The sequence below is a fragment of the Anomaloglossus baeobatrachus genome, chromosome 12 (assembly GCF_048569485.1).
Source record: "Anomaloglossus baeobatrachus isolate aAnoBae1 chromosome 12, aAnoBae1.hap1, whole genome shotgun sequence".
NCBI lineage: Eukaryota > Metazoa > Chordata > Amphibia > Anura > Aromobatidae > Anomaloglossus > Anomaloglossus baeobatrachus.
In genome coordinates, this window is record NC_134364.1 from 94834202 (window position 1) to 94857370 (window position 23169).

A 23169-nucleotide genomic window follows, 5' to 3' on the forward strand; every position below is an offset into this window, starting at 1 on the left:
ACGCCTATCTTGGCCCACCAAGACAAGGCCGCAAGGCCATCTACCCCGGCCTGCAAGGCCAGAGCAGACGCTGATCCCCAGTCCAAGGAACTGGGCCCCACATCCCCGCTGGGAGAAGACCCTGAGTACTTGAAGTTCAAGGCGGTTCTGGAGGCACAGTTCCCAAAGGAGATGGTGGATCATTACCTGCTCCCCAGACTCTTATCCAGAGCGACCCCAGTAACGTCTGCGGCAAGGAGCCCACCGCCCTGGCCTGCTGATAAAGAGATACCCCCAGCGTTGCAACAAGGGGAGTGCTCAGAAGAACTAAGGGGGAGGGGAGGCCTGGAGGCTGAGGAGGACGCAGCGCCATGTGTGATTGAAGGGGGCCCCGAGCCAGAAATGCTGCCGTACTCCCGCTGGGATGAGGAGAGACTGACACCCCCTGAAGACGAACCTCTGGCCATAACAATACCGCGCGTTTACGTGACCTGGGAACCTGCAGTACAGAAGAGCCCCACAAGCAGAGCACAGTGTCGCGCCTGAGCAAAACAGGCCACAATGCAGCAGTCTCCAGATCGGTATAGGGAAGATGTTATATTCAGAGATCTCGAAGACAAGCAGTACCTATGAAAGACTCGCCACCAGGAAAAAGGACCCCTTTGCCGTGGTGTTGTAGAAGACTTTAGTTTGAAATCAGGATACGGCTTTATCGTTGCACCTGGTGTCAGAGAAGGCATCTTTGTGTGCAGAAGAGATGTGAGAGCCCATTTGCCCAGAGGAAATCCTGGATGAAATCTGCATATGGGAGACTTGGTGGAATTCACAAAGCATCAGGGAGAATGTAGCTGGTTTGCACTCAATGTTACACCATGCCCCAGAAACCCGTCTTGCAGCTCAGCTGTTTCCACCCAACCTACCTCAAAGTCAACAGAAAAAAGTACAGACAGAGATACAGATGAACAAGAACAAGACAGAGACACAGATGAACAAGAACAAGGCAAAGACACAGATAATAAAGATAGAGATGCAGAAACTGACAGCACAGACGACGACAGAAATGTGGAGAATGACAGGTGCCACAGCCCTACAGGCCAAAGCCCTGGTAAAAAGGAAAAAGAAAGAGAAGAGTCCATGTAAAGCAAGAAAAAGTAAGAAGCAGTGTTACCAGTTTTTTTAAAAGTTTTGCAACGTTTGAAAAGTTTAAGTGATGTGCCCACATAGACTCATGTGAGAACCCTGTTTACAAAATTCTTTGCACCTGGCTTTGTGCACTTTGAAACTATGGACCATTAGGCTATGAACTGGCTATAGCCACAAACTCTCGCAGTGTTTATAGTTACCTTGAATGGTACCACCACCAGAGCCAGCATGTTTAGGGGCCTGGCTCATCTGCGACCAGAGAGCATGCCTGTTTACGGGGCTTGGCTCTCCACCACAACACAACAGCCTGACCGAGAAAGCCACCTCTACATCCTGCCAGAAGTGGCCGAAGACGCAGCGCAGCAGAGAGGGGCTTACTCTAACCACCAGCCCTAGGAGAGGAAGATTAGTGGAAAGGTCTGGGGAAACAGATGGCCAAGACCTGGTTGCTAAAAGGACCGGTGACCTGCCTCCTGAGAGGGTTTTGGCTGGGTTAACGGACTTGGGGGTGGAGGGTGGTGATGTATGGTACCTGGTATGTTTTACAGTGTTTTATAATGTTTTAAATGTTTTGCATTTTTAAAATGTTTTGTCTTGCAGCCCAGGGACGTGCTGATGATAACTAAGGGGGAATGTGGCACCCCTGACCTGGTCAGGCACCACTGAGTACAGCACTCAAGCTGAGTGAGTACAACACAGGTAAACCTGAAGGCTGACCAGGGTGTAGACACACAGGCACATAATAGCCAGGTCTCCCACATGGACCTTTTAAGGGACCCCTGGGAAATCCAGGAGGGGGCGTGGCCTCCATCTCCACTTCAAGGACTGTGGTTGAGAGGCTGGTTGCTAGGGTTGCGGAGGCAGGCACAGTGGGGAGAGGAGTAGTGAGCCAGTCTGAAGTGAAGCTGAGGGAGAGCGCGGTCGCAAGGAGGCTCCCTGCAGGCTGTCACTAGTCAGACACCGCAGGTGCAGTGACTGCTGGCAGGGGAGAGAGGGCTACTGGTAGTGCCGCCTGAAAAACCACCTAGGGCCAGGAGGGCTGAGAGGTGGTGGAGTAAGGGGACTGCCTAGTAGACTCTGCCCGCACGGGGTTACAGGTCCCCAGAGCAGGAACCTATTTACTAGGCCTGCTGAACCTGCTGCTGGGGGCACTCCATACCCTTCACCAAACCACCACAGAGTCTGGAGCCACGTAGCAACGAGAGGGCCCATAGTTCACAGGAGGCAAACAGCCAGAGTGACCTGGTCCAGGCTACAAGCAGATGGGCCGAAAAAGGGGAGAACAGCCAGAGAGCAACTTCCCTGGGTGACCCCGTAGGACTCCAAGTCTGGGTCACCACAAACAACAGAGGGCTAGGAAGGCGAGTCGGTAGTCATCTGTGTATCAGCCTGAAGGTACCTGGTTCCTCTGCAGCCTATCACAGCATCGCCCGGGTCAGCTCACCCTTGCCATCAATTGTGGTTAAAACCCCTGAAAGACATTACTGGACTGTGAGTGAATTAATCTGCGACCTGCTGCACTACACTCCCACACTTGGGCCTTGGGGCCAGCCCCACTCTCGGGGGGCTACCCCACCTAACTGCACCTACCACCAGCCCCAGGCGCTACCCAATCTGCAATGGCGGTCCCCACTGACCGCAATACCGAGAGTGGCGTCACGAATCCCATGGAAATCAACGTACCCATGACCAGAAGATCCAGCACTGTGGCGTCCCCGAACAGGATCACTGCTCCTGGGGCGACACATTAACGTCAGCCCCGGAGGAGAGCAACATCTCACAGCGGCGGCCGATTCCTGGATGCGCACCACGGGTGGCGCTGCAAAGCATCCCCCATTCCCATCTAACATGCTTCCCAGGGACCCTTCACCCTCCTTCCATCCTCCTTCCATCCTCCTTTTACACCTTGCACCTGATCGTGTGTGTATGTGGAGAGCTGTGGGGTCCAGTATGCTGTGTGTGTGTGCGTGTGTGTGTGTGTGTGTGTGTGTGTGTATATATGTGTGTGGAGCTATGGGGTCCAGTGTGTGTGTGTGTGTAGCTATGGGGTCCAGTATGGTGTGTGTTTGTGTGTGTGTGTGTGTGTGTGTGGAGCTATGGGGTCCAGTATGATGTGTGTGTGTGTGTGTGTGTGTGTGGAGCTATGGGGTCCAGTATGGTGTGTGTGTGTGTGTGTGTGTGTGTGTGTGTGTGTGTGTGTGTGTGTGGATGTGTGTGTGGAGCTATTGGGGTCCAGTATGGTGTGTGTGTGTGTGTGTGTGTGTGTGTGTGTGTGTGTGTGTGTGGAGCTATGGGGTCCAGTATGGTGTGTGTGTCTGTGTGTGTGTGGAGCTATGGGGTCCAGTATGCTGTGTGTATGTAGGAGCTTTATAAAGTTTGTAAAAATCAGTAGTGTCTGTTTTTTGATATGTTGCTCCAGCTAAGAAGGCTTGTTACAATAGACAGTCTGGTAACATACAGTATAGCAGTGAGGCAGCGTATCTGATTCTGCTCAGTTTTAAGCAATAAAAAGTAGTAATGATAATAATCAGAATTAGGTTCATCCTTTTGGTTTAGTCGCTCACGAGCTGTTGGAGTAATGCAGGGGTGGGGAACCTCCGGCCCGCGGGCCGTATGCGGCCCGCCATGACCTTTTCTGCGGCCCCCGGGCACATTCCACAGTCCACAGAGCTCGGGAGGCAGCAGCGTCTTGCTTGCTGCTGGCCCTTTAAACCCTGTATGGCTTACGTCCTCATGCTAGCGTGAGGACGTACTTTGTGGGTGGAGTAAGCGCTCAACTCGCTCTTTTTCCACAGAAGAGAAGCTACTACCTCAGCGTCCGACAGGTGTGTTTGTGCTCCCATGCCTGTGTGTGCCCCTGCACATCCCCACTGCAGCCTGTGCTCCGTGCAGCGTCTCATCCTCCTCACTCTCCCCCACGGCAGCCTGTGCTCCTCACTCTCCCCCACGGCAGCCTGTCCCCCTGTGGCCTCCCCACGGCAGCCTGTCCCCCTGTGGCCTCCCCACGGCAGCCTGTCCCCCTGTGGCCTCCCCACGGCAGCCTGTCCCCCTGTGGCCTCCCCACGGCAGCCTGTCCCCCTGTGGCCTCCCCACGGCAGCCTGTCCCCCTGTGGCCTCCCCACGGCAGCCTGTGCCCCTGTCGCCTCCACACTGCTGCCTATGCCCCTGCGGCCTCCACACTGCTGCCTGTGCCCCCCTGGTATGTCAGAACCCCTAGCAATGTCCTTATATTTCTCCCAGCCCTCCCAAGTGATATATAATCCTCCCCAGTGATATATAATCCTCGCCAGTGATATATAATCCTCCCCAGTGATATATAATCCTCCCCAGTGATATATAATCCTCCCCAGTGATATATAATCCTCCCCAGTGATATATAATCCTCCCCAGTGATATATAATCCTCCCCAGTGATGTCTAGTCCTCGCAGCCCTCCCCAGTGATGTCTAGTCCTCGCAGCCCTCCCCAGTGATGTCTAGTCCTCGCAGCCCTCCCCAGTGATGTCTAGTCCTCCCAGCCCTCCCCAGTGATGTCTAGTCCTCGCAGCCCTCCCCAGTGATGTCTAGTCCTCGCAGCCCTCCCCAGTGATGTCTAGTCCTCGCAGCCCTCCACAGTGATGTCTAGTCCTCGCAGCCCTCCACAGTGATGTCTAGTCCTCGCAGCCCTCCCCAGTGATGTCTAGTCCTCCTAGCCCTCCCCAGTGATGTCTAGTCCTCCCAGCCCTTCCCAGTGATGTCTAGTCCTCCCAGCCCTCCCCAGTGATGTCTAGTCCTCCTAGCCCTCCCCAGTGATGTCTAGTCCTCCCAGCCCTCCCCAGTGATGTCTAGTCCTCCCAGCAATGTATATTCCTTCCAGCCCTCCCCAGTGATGTATATGCCCTCAGCATCTCCTGTGATGTATATGCCCTCAGCATCTCCTGTGATGTATATGCCCTCAGCATCTCCTGTGATGTATATGCCCTCAGCATCTCCTGTGATGTATATGCCCTCAGCATCTCCTGTGATGTATATGCCCTCAGCATCTCCTGTGATGTATTTACAGCAGTCCCAGCTGACACAAACGTGGAAAAACAGTTGTGAGAAGCAATAAGATCAATATTGAATAATATAGCCGCACCAAAAACAAGAAGCTTCAGCCGCCATGATGAGTTAATTGTTTGACTAAGTATAGCAGGGTAATTTTAAGTTGATAGTTTTGTGCGGCCCCCGAAGGTTGGTAGAAAATTCCAAATGGCCCTCGGCATTAAAAAGGTTCCCCACCCCTGGAGTAATGATTACCCACTGCTGGTGTATGGAAAGTTCTGTACAACACTACTGAATGTCTTTATATAAACATACCTCCCAACATTTAAAGATGAGAAAGAGGGACAAAGTATGCGGCGCGCTACACGCGCCGCGGCAATTTTAAGCCACGCCCCTAACCACACCGATTTTGCAATCTGTCACGCCCACATCCAATCCTTTTCAGCACTGCTGATCACATTGTTTAGGCTGCGTGCCCACGATCAGTATTTGCAGCATTTTGGATGTAACATGTTTTTGCAGTGTCTAAAACGCTGCATTGTACAGTACAAGCAGAGTGGAGGGTTTCTAGAAATCCCGTGCTCACTGTGCTTGTTTTTTCTGCAGCAAACACTGACCTGCGGAGCGTCTTTCCAGACTGCAGCATATCAATTGTTTGCTGCAGTTGCATGCGTCCTCCATAGGGAGAACACAGCAGGAGACCGCAGCGCACTGAACGCTGATCGTGGGCACAGGCAGCTGCGTTCTCCTGCAGAGGAGACGTGCAGCCCCGCAGGTCAGGACCCGATGCCTCCAAGACACAGCGAGTCCTGATCGTGGGCACAGGCAGCTGCGTTCTCCTGCGGAGGAGACGTGCAGCCCCGCAGGTCAGGACGCGCTGCCTCCAGGACACAGTGAGTCCTGATTATGGGCACAGGCATACACACATATACAGTACATATTTGAACACAAATTCCCTAAAATACATATAAACAGACAAATCTATACACAGTCATCTGCACTGACAAACATAGATATATACATCATACATATACACACATTGGAGGTAATAATATGGGGAAGCCGGCAGCAGCCACACTCACCTACCCCTTCTTGTCTCTATCCAGCTCCTCCTCGGCATGTGATCACTTGGCATCACTTTAACAGACCTAGTAGCCACGCACAGTGCACACTGACACCACTGTGTATGTATCACAAAGGAGGATGGGGGGGTTTAGATAATAAATAATATATATATATATATATATATATATATATATATATATACATATACACAGTATATACAGCACAGGAGTGGCCGGGGGCTACAGTATATACAGCACAGTAGGGGCTGGGGGCTACAGTATATACAGCACAGGAGGGGCTGGGGCTACAGTATATACAGCACAGGAGGGGCTGGGGCTACATTATATACAGCACAGGAGGGGCTGGGGGCTATAGTATATACACATCACAGGAGGGGCTGGGGGCTACAGTATATACAGCACAGGAGGGGCTGGGGGCTACAGTATATACAGCACAGGAGGGGCTGGGGGCTACAGTATATACAGCACAGGAGGGGCTGGGGCTACTGTATACACAGCACAGGAGGGGCTGGGGGCTACTGTATACACAGCACAGGAGGGGCTGGGGGCTACAGTATATACAGCACAGGAGGGGCTGGGGGCTACAGTATATACAGCACAGGAGGGGCTGGAGGCTACAGTATACACAGCACAGGAGGGGCTGGGGGCTACAGGATATTCAGCACAGGAGGGGCTGGGGGCTACAGTATATACAGCACAGGAGGGGCTGGAGGCTACAGTATACACAGCACAGGAGGTGCTGGGGGCTACAGTATATTCAGCACAGGAGGGGCTGGGGGCTACAGCATATACATCACAGGAGGGGCTGGGGGCTACAGTATATACACATCACAGGAGGGGCTGGGGGCTACAGTATATACAGCACAGGAGGGGCTGGAGGCTACAGTATATTCAGCACAGGAGGGGCTGGGGGCTACAGTATATACAGCACAGGAGGGGCTGGGGGCATAGACAGTACTTGAGGGGGCATACATATTAGGCCTGTTTCAGATGTCAGTGATTTTGGTATGTATGTGCTACTTTTTATACGTACCAGAATCACTGACCTATGCAGACACATCATAATCAATGGGTCTGCACACACATCAGTGATTTTTCACTGACCGTGTCTCCGTGCGGCGTACATGCGTATCCATGACTGCCGCACAGAAACAAGTCTGGTTTTTTTCTGGCACCACTGATGTCCCACAAACCACACTATGGTGTGATCCGTGAAACACGTACCAGAAAAACATGAACATTTAAAATAAAAAGCTTTCTCGACTCACCTTCTCCAGTGATGCTGAGTTCGGCAGCTGCTCTCTGCTTCTTCCTGTCTGGTTCATTATGGCATGCATATTCATTTATGCACCCAGAGCCGACCCGGAAGTAGCTGCAGAGGTGACAGAGCGGTGGCTGGATGCTGAATCGCGGGACTCTTCAGCACCACAGGGAGCAGGAGCGGGGGCAGGTGAGTACATGTCCATGTGCAATCACGAAGTACGGATCCCGTATCACGGACTGCACATGGACAACCACTGTGTGCCGTGAATCACGGAGTATGAAGAGACATATGCGTGTTTAACACATCAGTGAAGAAAGTCTGTGTTTTTCACTGAGGGGCATACACGTTACTAAGGGGTACACACATTACTGGGGGAAATACACTTTACTGTGGGGCATACAAATTACTGGTAGCATAGATATTACTAAGGGGCATATAGCTCTGGTGTTGGGGCTTATACAGCTCTGGGGGCACATACAGCTCCGATGGGGGTGGTGGGGGGGTGGCTGGAGGCATATAGCTCTGGTGAGGAGAGGGCTGGGGAATACAGATCTGGTGAGGAGAGGGCTGGGATACATATCTGGTGGGAGGGGGCTGGAGGCATACAGAGCTGGTGGGTGCTGGGGGGCATATAGATCTGGTGGGGGGGCTGGGGGCATACAGATCTGGTGAGGGGGGGCTGGGATACATATCTGGTGGGAGGGGGCTGGAGGCATACAGAGCTGTGGGGTGCTGGGGGGCATACTAATCTGGAAAGGGGGCCAGTTATCCACATCAGACTGCTCAGAGTATATGGTGCTAGCAAGGAGTCCTCAAGTCTAGTCCATCTGGGTCTCCCATCACCCATCTCAATAGTAGAAATCTGCGCTAACATTGTGGCTTTATAATACAGGTCGAAGTTGAGTAGGGAGATACCGCACCAAGTTCTATGGCGAAATAAAGCTTGCTGGGCTATTCTGGCTCTTTTGTTATTCCATATGAACTTAGAGACTTGTCTATGGATTTTTTTAAATACGCTTTGTGGCAGCAATATGGGGAGGGCTGTGAATAAGTACAGGAAGCGGGAGAGGGTGTTCATCTTTATTGCGTGTGTTCTTCCCAGGAAAGAGCTGGTCGGTTGGGACCATTTGCTAAAGTCTTGTTGCATTTGTTGTATGAGGGGGGAGAGGTTCCATTTAAATAGAGAGGATCTATGGTCAGTGAGTTTCACTCCCAGGTAGGAGATGAAGTGGTCTTGTTTTTGAAATTAGAGAGTATATTAGTTTGTGTTGGTTTTGGTGTGTTAATGAAGAGCACTACCGTCTTCTCTACATTTACTTTAAGGCCTGAGACTGTTTCGAATTGGCGCAGTAGTGAGAATAGATTAGGTAAAGAGACATGGGGGTTTGTAAGCGTTAGCAGCAGGTCATCTGCGAAAAGGCTTAATTTGTATTCTTCGGTTCCAATTTTATAACCTTGTATGTCTGCATGTTCCCTGATTGCCTGGGCCAGTGGTTCCATTGGCAACTCGAAGAGGGCGGGCGAGAGTGGACATCCCTGCCTAGTGCCTCTTTTAATTTAATTTGATCTACAGTCCAAATGTCACAATGCCAAGTTAATTCCGAATGTGTAAACCTGCTAAATCTGCATGGGGTTGAATACTACTTGTAGGCACTGTAGCTCTGGTGAGGAGAGGGCTGGGGCATACAGATCTGGTGAGGAGAGGGCTGGGATACATATCTGGTGGGAGGGGGCTGGGGGCATACAGATCTGGGGGGTGCTGGGGGGGGCATATAGATCTGGTGGGGGAGCTGGGGGGGCATACAAATTTGGTGAGGGGGGCATACAGATGTGGTGAGGGGGGTGACTGGAGGCATATAGCTCTGGTGAGGAGGGGGTTGGGTAGGTGGGGGGGTCACATACAGCGTTGGTGCTGCAGCTCCTCTTCCTCCAGTCTCTGCATCTGTGGACAGAGCTCAGCATGTTGCTCGGTAGCTCCGCCCACAGATTTACTTCCGTATACAAGCAGTCCACAGTGAGCAGTGAGTGCACTGGGCTGAGCTGCAGGTGCCGATTTAAAGCGCCAGCATCCAGGAAAGTGCTGCTGCCGCCCACCCATATCAGCGGCAAAACACAGAGCCAAAGTCAGACAGGGAGAGAGCGGGTGGGCGGAGCCACGGGATAAAAGCCTCCCGATCGTGACACCGGGACACCAGCAGAAATCCGGTACAGTCCCGCTGTATCCGGGACAGTTGGGAGGTATGATATAAAGCACAGTAATAAGAAGTAATGAACCTTTGAAATCTCCTCTAATTTGTAGTGATGTGAGCGTTTCTTTTGACCAACACTGTGTAAGTGTAATCTTCATATTTGTTTTACCGTAAAATTAAAGGTTAACCTTGAATCTCATTTCCTGTGTGTGTCTGGACCTTAACTCCTTGAGACGTTACATAATAAGTGAAGATGGCTGAACGCAGGAAAACAGGTAAAGCTTTTTTTTAATAATAACCAAATCCTCTTGGGACCTCCTTGTCCTTCCTGTGTTGGGCATTTCCTTTGATCTTAAACACATTGGAAAATAGTCATTTTGGTCCCAAAACGTCATGCCTGTAGTGATGCCAGGAAAGTTAATGAGTGATCTGGTGTGGCGCGCACCTTGAGTATTTTCTCCTTGCAGATTTGGTGTAGAAAATAATCTGCAGCGTGTCAATTCCTTCAGTGTTTTTGCAGCGCTTTTTCATCCATTGACGTCAATTTAAAAAACATCAAGAACAGGGCGCGTTTTTGCAGCTGCGTTTTTCCTGCCAAGAGATGCAGAAATTTCTGCAACCAAATACTCATCATGTGCACGTAGCCTTAAGGTAAAGCTCCCTGAACACTTAGAAAGAATGAAAAATGTATACAAAATATATATTTAACCCCTTCCTGACGTGGCTACCTGTACCTTTTTGAATTTGTTTTTATTTTCCTCCCCTTCTTCCAAGAGTTAAGAAAAAATTAGGCTGCTCCTTACTGTCCCTGTATAGCCCTGCAGTTTTAATTAATTGCCAGAAATAATGACATAAAGGGGTACTTTTCACGTTGCGACAAAGCTAGCCAATGCTAGCGATGTGCGGCGCGATAGCACCCGCCCCGTCGCACATGCAATATGTGGTGATAGCTGCCGTAGTGAACATTATCGCTACGGCAGCGTCACACGCACATACCTGCTTGGCGACGTCGCTGTGACCGCCGAACAATCCCTCCTTCAAGGGGGAGGTGTGTTTGGCGTCACAGCGACGTCACTAAGCGACCGGCCAATAGAAGCGAAGGGGTGGAAATGAGCGGGACATAACATCCCGCCCACCTTCTCTCTTCCGAATTGGCGTCGGGACGCTCGTAAGGAGATGTTTGTCGCTCCTGCGGGTTTACACACAGTGATGTGTGCTGCCGCAGGCGCGACAAAGAACAACGTACCCGCGGTCGACCCGACATTATGAAAATGACTGATGCTACACAGATCACCGATTTACAACGCTTTTGCTATCATTTATCTGCGCATCTGGGATTTACACGTTGCGATGTTGTTACCGGCGCCGGATGTGCGTCACGAACAACGTGACCCCGACAATATAACGGTAGCGATGTCGCAACGTGCAAAGTACCCCTAACTCCTTCACCCCTGGGCAATTTTCCGTTTTTCATTTTTGTTTTTTCCTCCCCTTCTTCCGAGAGCCATAACTGTTCTTATTTTTTCGTCAATCTTGCCAAATGAGGGCTTCTTATTTTTTGTGGCACAAGTAGTACGTTGAAAGAAATCATTAGTTTTACCACATAGTGTACTAGAAGATAGAAAAAAAATTCCAAGTGCGGAAAAGTTGCAAAAAAAAAATTCACATTCACTATATGTTCAAACTGATACGTTAGTATGATTGCCCAGGTCAGTTTGAGTTCGTAGACACCAAACGTGCAGTTTTACTTTTATCGAAGTGGTGAAAAAAATTAAGAAGTTTGTCCAAAATAAAAATTGCGCATTTGTCACCATATTCTGAGACCCGTAGCGTTCTCAGTTTTTGGGATCTGGGGCTCAGTGATGGCTTATTTTTTGCAAAATAGTCGAAAAAAACTCCGGCACACTACAATAATGTTATGAAAAAATCCTAAATGGTGCTTAAAAAATAATATTTTATTCAATATTTTAGAGTGTAGATATAGTCCGTCCAATGTTTCGATCCTAGGGTGGATCTTTCTCAAGGACCGTGAGACTATTGACAGAATATAAAGAGATAAACATAATAATGTTACAGTAAAGAAAAAAAAATTCAATAAATAGACTTCTAATGAAGAATAATATGTTGCATGACATGAGAAATGCTTTGAGATATGGGAGTGTAATTTCACCCATATGTGTTATAAACACTATTGCAATATTTACAAAAACAGTACACATTATTATCATAAGCATCCTGTGTGTTAGTCATAGGAATCTCCTTAAGGGGGCTTTACACGGTAGCGATATGGATAGCAATTTCTAGCGATAGAGATCGTGTAAGTACCCGCCCCCGTCGCGCATGCGATTGTTTGTGATCGCTGCCATAGCGAACATTATCGCTACGCAGCGTCACACATACTTACCTGGTCGGCGTCGGCGCTGTGACTGCCGAACAATCCCTCCTTCAAAGGGGAGGGACGTTCGGCATCACAGTGACGTCACCGCAACGTCACTAAGCGGCCGGCCAATCAAAGCAGAGGGGGGGAGATGAGCAGGACGTAACATCCCGCCCACCTCCTTCCTTCCTCATTGGGGCCTGCGGCAGGTAAGGAGACGTTCCTCGCTCATATGGTATCACACATAGCGATGTGTGCTGCCGCATGAGCGATGAACCACAACGCTAAACAACCCTTACCAATTTTTGACTTTGGGACGACCTCTCCATGGTGAACGATTTGCACCATTTTTGAGGTCGCCTAAGGTCGCTGGTAAGTATTACACGCTGCAATATCGTTAATGACGCCGGATGTGCGTCACTAACAACTTGACCCCGGCGACCAAACATTAACGATATCGTAGCGTGTAAAGCCCCTTTTAGTGTTACATAAGATCTGTTGAGACATGTGTGACGCCCTGGCCTATCAGGTCGTCACAAGGGTGCCGTGCAATCTGCCCTTCTGCATGGTACCCGCTCCTCCTTGGTTACGGGTCCTGTCAATTTTGTGTTGCTACCAACAGGTGTACACAAATCCTGAGGAACACTCTGCACCACACCCACAAACCACCCATTGGGCAGCCTGAGGGGAATAGGGCCACCCAGATGGAGGGATGGAAGAGGGACGGCAGAGATGTCAGTAGAGAGTAGTAGTTGAGCAGTGAGACAGCAGTGACAGAACAGGTCACGCTGTGGAGCTGGGCTCCTGTACCCATCCCAGGTGCCAGACGTTGGTCTGGCCTAGAAGGAGCTGGGACCCCGGTCGCAGGGGGTAGTAACAGGGGGCACGGTGCTGCTACAGAGAGCAGGCTGGCTGCCTTGTGCTACAACCGGGCAGGGGCCAAGGCACGACGGGTTACGCGGACCATAGCCTGGGAAGATGCTTCACGCAGCTCAGTAATTCACCCGACAGGAACGGAGTCTTTAGGAACCGTTCCCCACTTGCTGCAGAATCGGGGTACTAGCGCAACGAGGGGGATAGGACTTCCCACAACCGTCCAGAAAATCCCAAGCGTGAACTCTGAGAGCAAGCTCACCCTGCTAGCCACGCAGGTGAGCGTGACCCGAGTCATTTCAAGTGAAAGGGATCCCTACGAGAGACACAGAGCCAAGGGACAAGGCTTCAGGCCAACGAGCAACACCAATGGGGCACGGACCAAGCGGGCTCCAACAAAGGAGACGGAACATTACAGAGTTTGGTTTACCTAGTGTCAGCATCAGTGACTTTGGACTGAGTACCTGATATCCCTTTACTCCCGACGGGTTCCCCACTCCATCCATCACCGAGTCCCGGGACACCATTCCGCCTGCCCATGGAGGGGCTAACATCTTGAGCTGCCACACCATCGTCACCGGGCTCTTCCCAAATGGCAGCGGTGGTCCCTCACGTTGCCACACACCGTGGGTGGTATCACGAACATTATCCCATTCACCACCCAAAACATCCACCCTTTTTATTCCGGGTAGCCGCGCGACCCCGCCTTGGATCCGGAGAACCCTTGAGCCACTGTGGATCCGGGTCCGAGCAGCCCGTCAGCTGTCGCGGGGGTGGCACACATGAACAATAAGACAATTAATGAACATGACTGGTCAAAAGAGTGGTACAAAGACATACCTAAAGCGGGCTTTACACACTACGATATAGTTAATGAATTATTGTCGGGGTCACGGTGTTTGTGACGCACATCCGGCGTCATTAACGATATCGCAGTGTGTGACACTTATGAGCGACCTTAAACGATTGCAAAAGCGGTCAAAATCGTTTGCCGCGGAGAGGTCGTCCTGAAACAAAAAATCGTTTTCTGCTTATTAGCGATGTTGTTCGTCGTTTTTTGCGGCAGCACACATTGCTATGTGTGACACCGCAGGAGCGACGAACATCTCCTTACCTGCCTCCATCGGCAATGCGGAAGGAAGGAGGTGGGCGGGATGTTTACGTCCTGCTCATCTCCGCCCCTCCGCTTCTATTGGACGCCTGCCGTGTGACGTCGCTGTGACGCCGCACGAACCGCTCTTTTAGAAAGGAAGCGGTTCGCCGGCCAGAGCGACGTCGCAGAGCAGGTAAGTGCGTGTGATGGGGTAAGCGAGGTTGTGCGGCACGGGCAGCGATTTGCCCGTGTCGCACAACCAACGGGGGCGGGTATGATCGCTTGCGATCTCTCTAACTAGATTGCAGCTTGTAAAGCCCGCTTTAGTATTATCAAAAAAAATCGTCAATTCACACCAAAGGAATTATAAACAGGCGTCTTTTTCTGGAATGACTATACAACCAGTCTGTGGTAGAAGGAGACGAGAACATATATCAGGAAAGAGTCATAGATTGAGTCTATCAGAATACGGTGTGATATGGGGTTAAAAGGCGTACCTTTGTGTATACCTTCATATGTATGATACAATATCTGAATAGCCAATGGTGCTTTAATATTAAACGTTCAACGTAGGAGCTTTCTTCTAATGGATTAGATATGGAATAATAAATGTTTGTATTAATATACATATGACTTTTAGGGGTTAATCACCAAATATTGCCCATTATATATGATCATATGAACATACCATGAATAATATTAATATACGAGTAATGTAGTAACTGTCTCTTCTTCTGTTAATCTGCAGTGGGGAAAAAGTATTTAGTCAGCCCCCAATTGTGCAAGTTCTCCCACTTATAAAGATGAGTTTTGCCTGTAATTGACATCATAGGTGACCACAACTATGAGAGACAACATGAGAAAACAAATCCAGAAAATCACATTCTGTTATATATCCTTTGTTGGCAATGACAGAGGTGAAACCTTTTCTGTATGCCTTCACAAGGTTGGCACACACTGTTGGTGGTATGTTGGCCCATTCCTTCATGCAGATCTTCTCTAGAGCAGTGATGTTTTGGGCCTGTCGCTGGACAACACGGACTTTCAACTCCCTCCAAAGGTTTTCTATGGGGTTGAGATCTGGAGACTGGCTTGGCCACTCCAGGACCTTCATATGCTTCTTACAAAGCCACTCATTTGTTGCCCTGGTGGTGTGCTTGGGATCATTATCATACTGAAAGACCCAGCCATGTTTCATCTTCAATGCCCTTGCTGATGGAAGGAGATTTGCACTCAAAATCTCATAATACATGGAGACATTCATTCTTTCATGTACATAGATCAGTAGTCCTGGTCACTTTGCAGAGAAACAGCCCCAAAGCATGATGTTGCCTCCCCCATATGTCACAGTAGGTATGGTGTTCTTAAGATGCAACTCAGCATTCTCTCTCCTCCAAACACGACGAGTTGTGTTTCTACTAAACAGTTCTACTTTGATTTCTTCAGACCGTATGACGTTCTCCCAATACTCTTCTGGATAATCCAAATGCTCTCTAGCAAACTTCAGACGGGCCCGGACATGTACTGGCTATAGCAGGGGGACACGTCTGGCACTGCAGGATCTGAGTCCCTGCCAGCGTAGGGTGTTACTGATGGTAGCCTTTTTTACGGTGGTCCCAGCTCTATTCAGGTCGTTCACTTGGTCCCCCCGTGTGGTTCTGGGATTTTTGGTCACCGTTCCTGTGATCATTTTGACCCCAGGGTGTGAGATCTTGTGTGGAGCCCCAGATCGAGGGAGATTATCAGTGGTCTTGTTTGTCTTCCATTTTCTTATTATTGCTCCCACAGTTGATTTCATCACACCAAGCTGCTTGCCTATTGCAGATTCAGTCTTCCCAGCCTGGTGCAGGGCTACAATTTTGATTTCTGGTGTCCTTCGACAGCTCTTCGGTCTTCACCATAGTGGAGTTTGGAGTGTGATTGTTTGAGGTTGTGGACAGGTGTCTTTTATACTGATAACAAGTTCAAACAGGTGCCATTAAGTGTGTGTGTGTGTGTGTGTGTGTGTGTGTGTGTGTGTGCACGCATGTGTTATTTGATTTTATTCTTGGTTCTATTGTTAAAACATTAAACCTAATTAATATATTTGAATTTGAAAAGCTTCACCACTCAAGATATTCATAACTGCATTCTCAAAAAGTTTAAGGTTTCAGGTGTTTCATAATAACTAAAATGCATCTATCAGTAGGATAAACCCTCCTTAGCTGTCTATATAGTCATTTAGGTCATAGAAAGCTGAATAAAATGATACCACGATACCTGTAACCTGATTCCAGAGAAACCCACATTTTGCTTAACAGGTTAATAAGCTGTTAACCATTGGTTCCCCATGATTGTGTTGTGTAGTACCAATGGGGTGACAGAGGGAGCAGTCTCCTTCTGGATGTTGAGATCACTACTAATTGCGGGATCTAGAGGGTTAAAGAGCCTGAGGTGGTGCTGGAACCAGCCCTGGCTGATTAAGCAATAACTCCTGATGGCGAGTGTGGCAGCACATCTCCTGGACCACATAATTGCCATAATGTATAACTGCATGCCTATTTGAAGGAACACCTTCCTGATCACAATATACAGCTACGTACTATGTCAGAAAGGGGTTAATATCCTCATTGATAGCAGTCAAGGCTGTAAGTGTCGGGATCTCTGCACATGGCTTAAACTTCATACTGAAGAAATAAGCCAATTTGAGTGAAAAAAGTAAATAGTTTATCTTCCACATCAACTTGTTCTTTTTCCTTGAAGTTCATAAACTATTTACTATAAGGAAAACATTGAGGAGAAACTGTCAGCTGATTCATGATGTCTCAACCATTTAAGAAACTATTTGAAAATCTGGCTGAGGACTATTGGTAAAGTCCTGACTAGTCCAAGTGAATTGAGAGTGGCCGGATAAGTCTAGCTGGAATGTGGCTGCAGGTATACAAATCCCAGTAGTACGGTACAAACCATCCAGTGAATAAAACAATTATCCTTTATTCCTTAAGTATAAAAACAATCTGTACTGATAAAACAAACAAAGGTGTTTTTGGTGCAAAATTTTAATGAAAATTAACATTTGCTGGGACATGACTCCCGGCATTGGTGACTCTTAGCAGTGCGCACTTTGCGCACTATGAGAATTCACAAGGCTTCAGTCAAATAGAGTGACTGTAGACTTGGACCCCAAGCCAGGACAACCGCTTTATTGAATTAAACAAATATTAATCCACCAGTTTCATTCATTAAGACTGGAGTTTACAATGTCCATGTTAATGAATCAGGCTATGTATTTGGCCCTCACTGAACGAAGTTGCACTTATTACACCAACACAATTAAAATAATGGAATGATTATTAGAAGGTTCCTAATATTTAGAGTGGCTAATCTTGTGGTCACATTTCCTATTGGTGACATAGTGATAGTTTAGACAATGTAGCAATACGGAAACACATTAATTCAATTGTCTGGATAGTAAACCATGAATATGACAATGTTCCTGATAATTTTGAGGCCCTGATAAACATTATTCTGACACATGCAAACAAGGAATTATGCATTACAATATTCATTCAAGATTACATTTTTAGCATGCCTTTCCTGCAGATTCTTGGCAAAATCTGAGGAAGAAGCAGGTTAAGGAATTAAAGGTGTTTATATCTTGCAGGTGATTTTCCTGTTTTTCACGGACCAGAAAAGAGTGAAACTGCCAGTGATGGTAAGTATTACTTCTCTTCTTCCTCCAGGATTCCTCCTCTTCTTCCTCCAGGATTCCTTCTCTTCTTCCTCCAGGATTCCTTCTCTTCTTCCTCCAGGATTCCTTCTCTTCTTCCTCCAGGATTCCTCCTCTTCTTCCTCCAGGATTCCTTCTCTTCTTCCTCCAGGATTCCTTCTCTTCTTCCAACAGGATTCCTTCTCTTCTTCCAACAGGATTCCTTCTCTTCTTCCTCCAGGATTCCTTCTCTTCTTCCTCCAGGATTCCTTCTCTTCTTCCAACAGGATTCCTTCTCTTCTTCCAACAGGATCCCTTCTCTTCTTCCTCCAGGATTCCTTTTCCTCTTCCACCAGTATTTCTTCTCTTCTTCCAACAGGATTCTTCCACTTCTTCCAACAGGATTCCTTCTTTTCTTCCTCCAGGATTCCTTCTCTTCTTCCTCCAGGATTCCTTCTCTTCTTCCTCCAGGATTCCTTTTCTTCTTCCAACAGGATTTCTTCTCTTCTTCCATCAGGATTCCTTCTCTTCTTCCAACAGGGTTCTTCCACTTCTTCCTCCATGATTCCTTCTCTTCTTCCAACGGGATTACTTCTCTTCTTCCTCCAGGATTCCTTCTCTTCTTCCTCCAGGATTCCTTCTTTTCTTCCAACTGGATTCCTTCTCTTCTTCCTCCCGGATTCCTCTTCTTCCATCAGGATTCCTTCTCTTCTTTCAACAGGATTCCTTCTCTTCTTCCTCCAGGATTCCTTCTCTTTTTCCTCCAGGATTCCTTTTCTTCTTCCACCAGGATTTCTTCTCTTCTTCCTCCAGGATTCTTCCACATCTTCCTCCATGATTCTTCCACTTCTTCCTCTAGGATTCCTTCTCTTCTTCCTCCAGGATTCCTTCTCTTCTTCCTCCAGGATTCCTTCTCTTCTTCCAACAGGATTCCTTCTCTTCTTCCAACAGGATTCCTTCTCTTCTTCCAACAGGATTCCTTCTCTTATTCAAACAGGATTACTTCTCTTCTTTCAACAGGATTCCTTCTCTTCTTCAAACAGGATTCTTTCTCTTCTTCCAACAGGATTCCTCCTCTTCTTCCTCCAGGATCCATTCTCTTCTTCCAACAGGATCCCTTCTCTTCTTCCAACGGGATTGCTTCTCTTCTTCTTCCAGGATTCCTTCTCTTCTTCCAACAGGATCCCTTCTCTTCTTCCAACAGGATCCCTTCTCTTCTTCCAACAGGATCGCTTCTCTTCTTCCAACAGGATCTATTCTTTTCTTCCAACAGGATTCCTTCCCTTCTTCCTCCAGGATTCCTTCTCTTCTTCCTCCAGGATTCCTTCTCTTCTTCCTCCAGGATTCCTTCTCTTCTTCCTCCATTATTCCTTCTCTTCTTCCTCCAGGATTCCTTCTCTTCTTCCTCCACGATTCCTTCTCTTCTTCCTCCAGGATTCCTTCTCTTCTTCCTCCAGGATTCCTTCTCTTCTTCCTCCAGGATTCCTTCTCTTCTTCCACCAGGATTCCTTCTCTTCTTCCACCAGGATTCCTTCTCTTCTTCCACCAGGATTCCTTCTCTTATTCCAACAGGATTGCGTCTCTTCTTCCAACAGGATTTCTTTTCTTCTTCCAACAGGATTCCTCCTCTTCTTCCTCCAGGATTCTTTCTCTTCTTCCAACAGGATTCCTCCTCTTCTTCCTCCAGGATTCTTTCTCTTTTTCCAACAGGATCCCTTCTCTTCTTCCAACAGGATTCCTTCTCTTCTTCCTCCAGGAATCCTTCTCTTCTTCCTCCAGGATCCATTCTCTTCTTCCTCCAGAATTCCTTCTCTTCTTCCTCCAGGATTCCTTCTCTTCTTCCTCCAGGATTCCTTCTCTTCTTCCTCCAGGATTCCTTCTCTTCTTCCTCCAGGATTCCTTTTCTTCTTCCTCCAGGATTCCTTTTCTTCTTTCACCAGGATTCCTTCTCTTCTACCAACAGGATTCCTTCTCTTCTTCCAACAGGATTCCTCCTCTTCTTCCTCCAGGATTCCTTCTCTTCTTCCTCCCGGATTCCTCTTATTCCAACAGGATTCCTTCTCTTATTCAAACAGGATTACTTCTCTTCTTTCAACAGGATTCCTTCTCTTCTTCAAACAGGATTCTTTCTCTTCTTCCAACAGGATTCCTCCTCTTCTTCCTCCAGGATCCATTCTCTTCTTCCAACAGGATCCCTTCTCTTCTTCCAACGGGATTGCTTCTCTTCTTCCTCCAGGATTCCTTCTCTTCTTCCTCCAGGATTCCTTCTTTTCTTCCAACTGGATTCCTTCTCTTCTTCCTCCCAGATTCCTCTTCTTCCATCAGGATTCCTTCTCTTCTTTCAACAGGATTCCTTCTCTTCTTCCTCCAGGATTCCTTCTCTTTTTCCTCCAGGATTCCTTTTCTTCTTCCACCAGGATTTCTTCTCTTCTTCCAACAGGATTCTTCCACTTCTTCCTCCAGGATTCCTTCTCTTCTTCCTCCAGGATTCCTTCTCTTCTTCCTCCAGGATTCCTTCTCTTCTTCCTCCAGGATTCCTTCTCTTCTTCCTCCAGGATTCCTTCTCTTCTTCCTCCAGGATTCCTTTTCTTCTTCCACCAGGATTCCTTCTCTTCTTCCTCCAGGATTCCTTCTCTTTTTCCTCCAGGATTCCTTTTCTTCTTCCACCAGGATTTCTATTCTTCTTCCTCCAGGATTCCTTCCACTTCTTCCTCCAGGATTCCTTCTCTTCTTCCTCCAGGATTCCTTCTCTTCTTCCTACAGGATTCCTTCTCTTCTTCCTCCAGGATTCCTTCTCTTCTTCCTCCAGGATTCCTTTTCTTCTTCCACCAGGATTCCTTCTCTTCTTCCTCCAGGATTCCTTCTCTTCTTCCAGCAGAATTTCTTCTCTTCTTCCACCAGGATTCTTCTTTCTCTTCCACCAAGATTCCTCCTGTTTTTCCAACAAGATTCCTCCTCTTCTTCTTTCTTGCAACAGTATTTTTTTGGTATTTGATAAAGGGTTCTACAACCTATATAGTTTTCTTTTCCAAATTTCTTATAAGATACTTAATCTTTTGCTTATATATTCTACTTTTTTCACTGATAGCACACATACCCATCTAAATATATAAAAGCCAATGTGATTACTCATGGCTACTCCCTTCACTCCATGTGACATCATCACAGCCAATCGTCCCACACATAAACTTCACAGCCTCCAGCACCATCACAACCAGCACAGCTGAATCCTGCATACTGTGAGGAGCTGATCATGTGATCCCTGACTCCTCCCCTCTACGTGACATTATCACAGGTCCTGTAAGCACAGAGACATCCTGTAACCAGCACAGCTGAATCCTGCATACAGTGAAGAGCTGATCATGTGATCCCTGACTCCTCCCCTCTATGTGACATCATCACAGGTCCTGTAAGCACAGAGACAAATCCTGTAACCAGCACAGCAGAGTCCTGCATACACTGAGGAACTGATCATGTGACCACCCCGACTCCTCCCCTCCATGTGACATCATCACAGGTCCTGTAAGCACAGGCACAAATCCTGTTGTGTACATTGCACACTCACACGTCTCAAGCTGAGCTGATTCAGCCAATGATAGACAAAGGCTGTGTAATACTAAATTGTAACTCCCAGCATTTTTCGTGTCACGTTTTCATTGCCAGTCAACAATCATCAACTTCCTTTACACGTAATTCAATCACTTCAACTCTACTGAATGTTGTCATTATTAACTTTAGTTGAATTAATCACCAGCAGCGTTAATTACATAGGAATGGGAGTGCCGAGCATTAGCTGGCTGGGAACAGCTAGTTATAATATATGAGGCTGTTCACATTTCTTTTTGTGAAGTCTTTCCTTTATTTCCTAGATGATGATGATGATGAGGCCCTGCAGTTTCAACAACAGCTTTGTCAGTATGAAGACCATGCAGTGAGGATGATTTATGAATATTTCCAGGATGATCTGCTACACATTGTAGAGAATGTGAATACTCAATCACTTCTCGGAGAGCTGCAGTCCAAAAATGTTCTTGATGTTGAGGTGAGAAACATGAATTGTCAGTGTTGTACACAAGTGTCTCATGTGATAAGGGTAGAGCTGAGCGGTCCTGTGGATGTTTGGGTTCACCGGGTTTGGCCAGACTTTAAAAAAAAAAGTTCAATTCGTGAACCAGACTTAACCTGATCTTGACCCTGAACGTAGAAACCCTTAAAAGTCAATGGAGACCCAACCTTCTGTTCCAAAAAATGGCTGTAAAATGAACGTAGTAAGTGCTAGGAGGAGTTCAAAAGGAAGCAACATGGAATTAAGAAAATGGCAATTGCCCTGCAAACAAATGTGGATAGCTAAATTACTTAAAGGGCTTCTGTTACCATAGCAATCATGGTTACTTAACAAGTAAAGCAAGAAACTAAACATTTTAACATTGACCCCACAGAAATGGATTTCAGCGTTTCTCCACAGATCAACAATTTTAAAAAAAAAAAAAAAAAGCCCTTAGGCCATGTGCGCACGTTGCGTTCAGTTACTTGCAGTTCTAAACGCATCCTGTGTCAAAATTTGCAATTGTCTACTTTGGTCATGGTCAAAAAAAACGCAATTAAAACGCATCCATTTTCTTTGCGTTTTTTATGCGCTTTAGATGCGTTTACGGTGCACTTTCATTGTATTAAACATGCATTTTTGATCCCTTTTGTTTCTTGCATTTTTGATCGAATGTCATGATAACATAAAGTTGAGAATGTTAAAAAAAAAGATTTCTACTTATGTCATTTCCTGCTCTCAATAAAGAAAACATTTAAGTAGATATGGTCCATATTCTCCTAAAATGTCTTCTACAATTGGAAAATTAAGGTTAAGAAGGACGCAGTGACATTGATTACTAATGATTTAGATGTTATTAAAGCGTGACATCTATGAAAAAGTAATAAAATTTAAAATTAAAAAGAAAACTAATTAAAATTACAAGTATCAAAGGAAAATCAGGCTCAACGTTTCTGGCCTCTGTTGTATCTTGCTGGTACACCCAATAATTTATGAAATTCTATGAAACATACATGTACAGATAAATTCAGGAGTATTGAATGGTGCCATACCATGCCAATACACAAGTGTTGTTGGTGCTTGACCACCTAACATGTTAGAATTTGAATTTTTAAACATATTATTCCAAATAAATTTAATAACAACAAATTAATTTCAAATTTCATTTCATTACATTCATAAGATGAAATAAACATATATGACATTGATCAACAAATGTTATAATTTTTAAAAAAAATAAAGAGCTTTGTATTGTATGGAATAATCTTCTTTTGAAAATATTGTTTTTCTCTTTTACAGTTTAATTAGAGATGTTGAAAATACTGACAATATAGCATAAAATTATATATATATATATATATATATATATATATATATATATATATATATATATATAACATACATGTATTTAC

At 47.0% G+C, this 23169-nt stretch overlaps 1 protein-coding gene across 1 annotated transcript in view; it reads left to right on the plus strand.

Moving 5' to 3' along the window:
- The first annotated feature begins 9934 nt into the window (after positions 1-9934).
- The window catches only part of LOC142257602 (NACHT, LRR and PYD domains-containing protein 6-like), a 105674-nt gene continuing 92439 nt past the window's right edge, over positions 9935-23169 (plus strand). Inside the window, 2 exon segments of the mRNA XM_075329739.1 lie at positions 9935-9956; positions 21582-21754. Of these exon segments, the coding sequence (XP_075185854.1) occupies positions 9935-9956; positions 21582-21754 (195 nt within the window).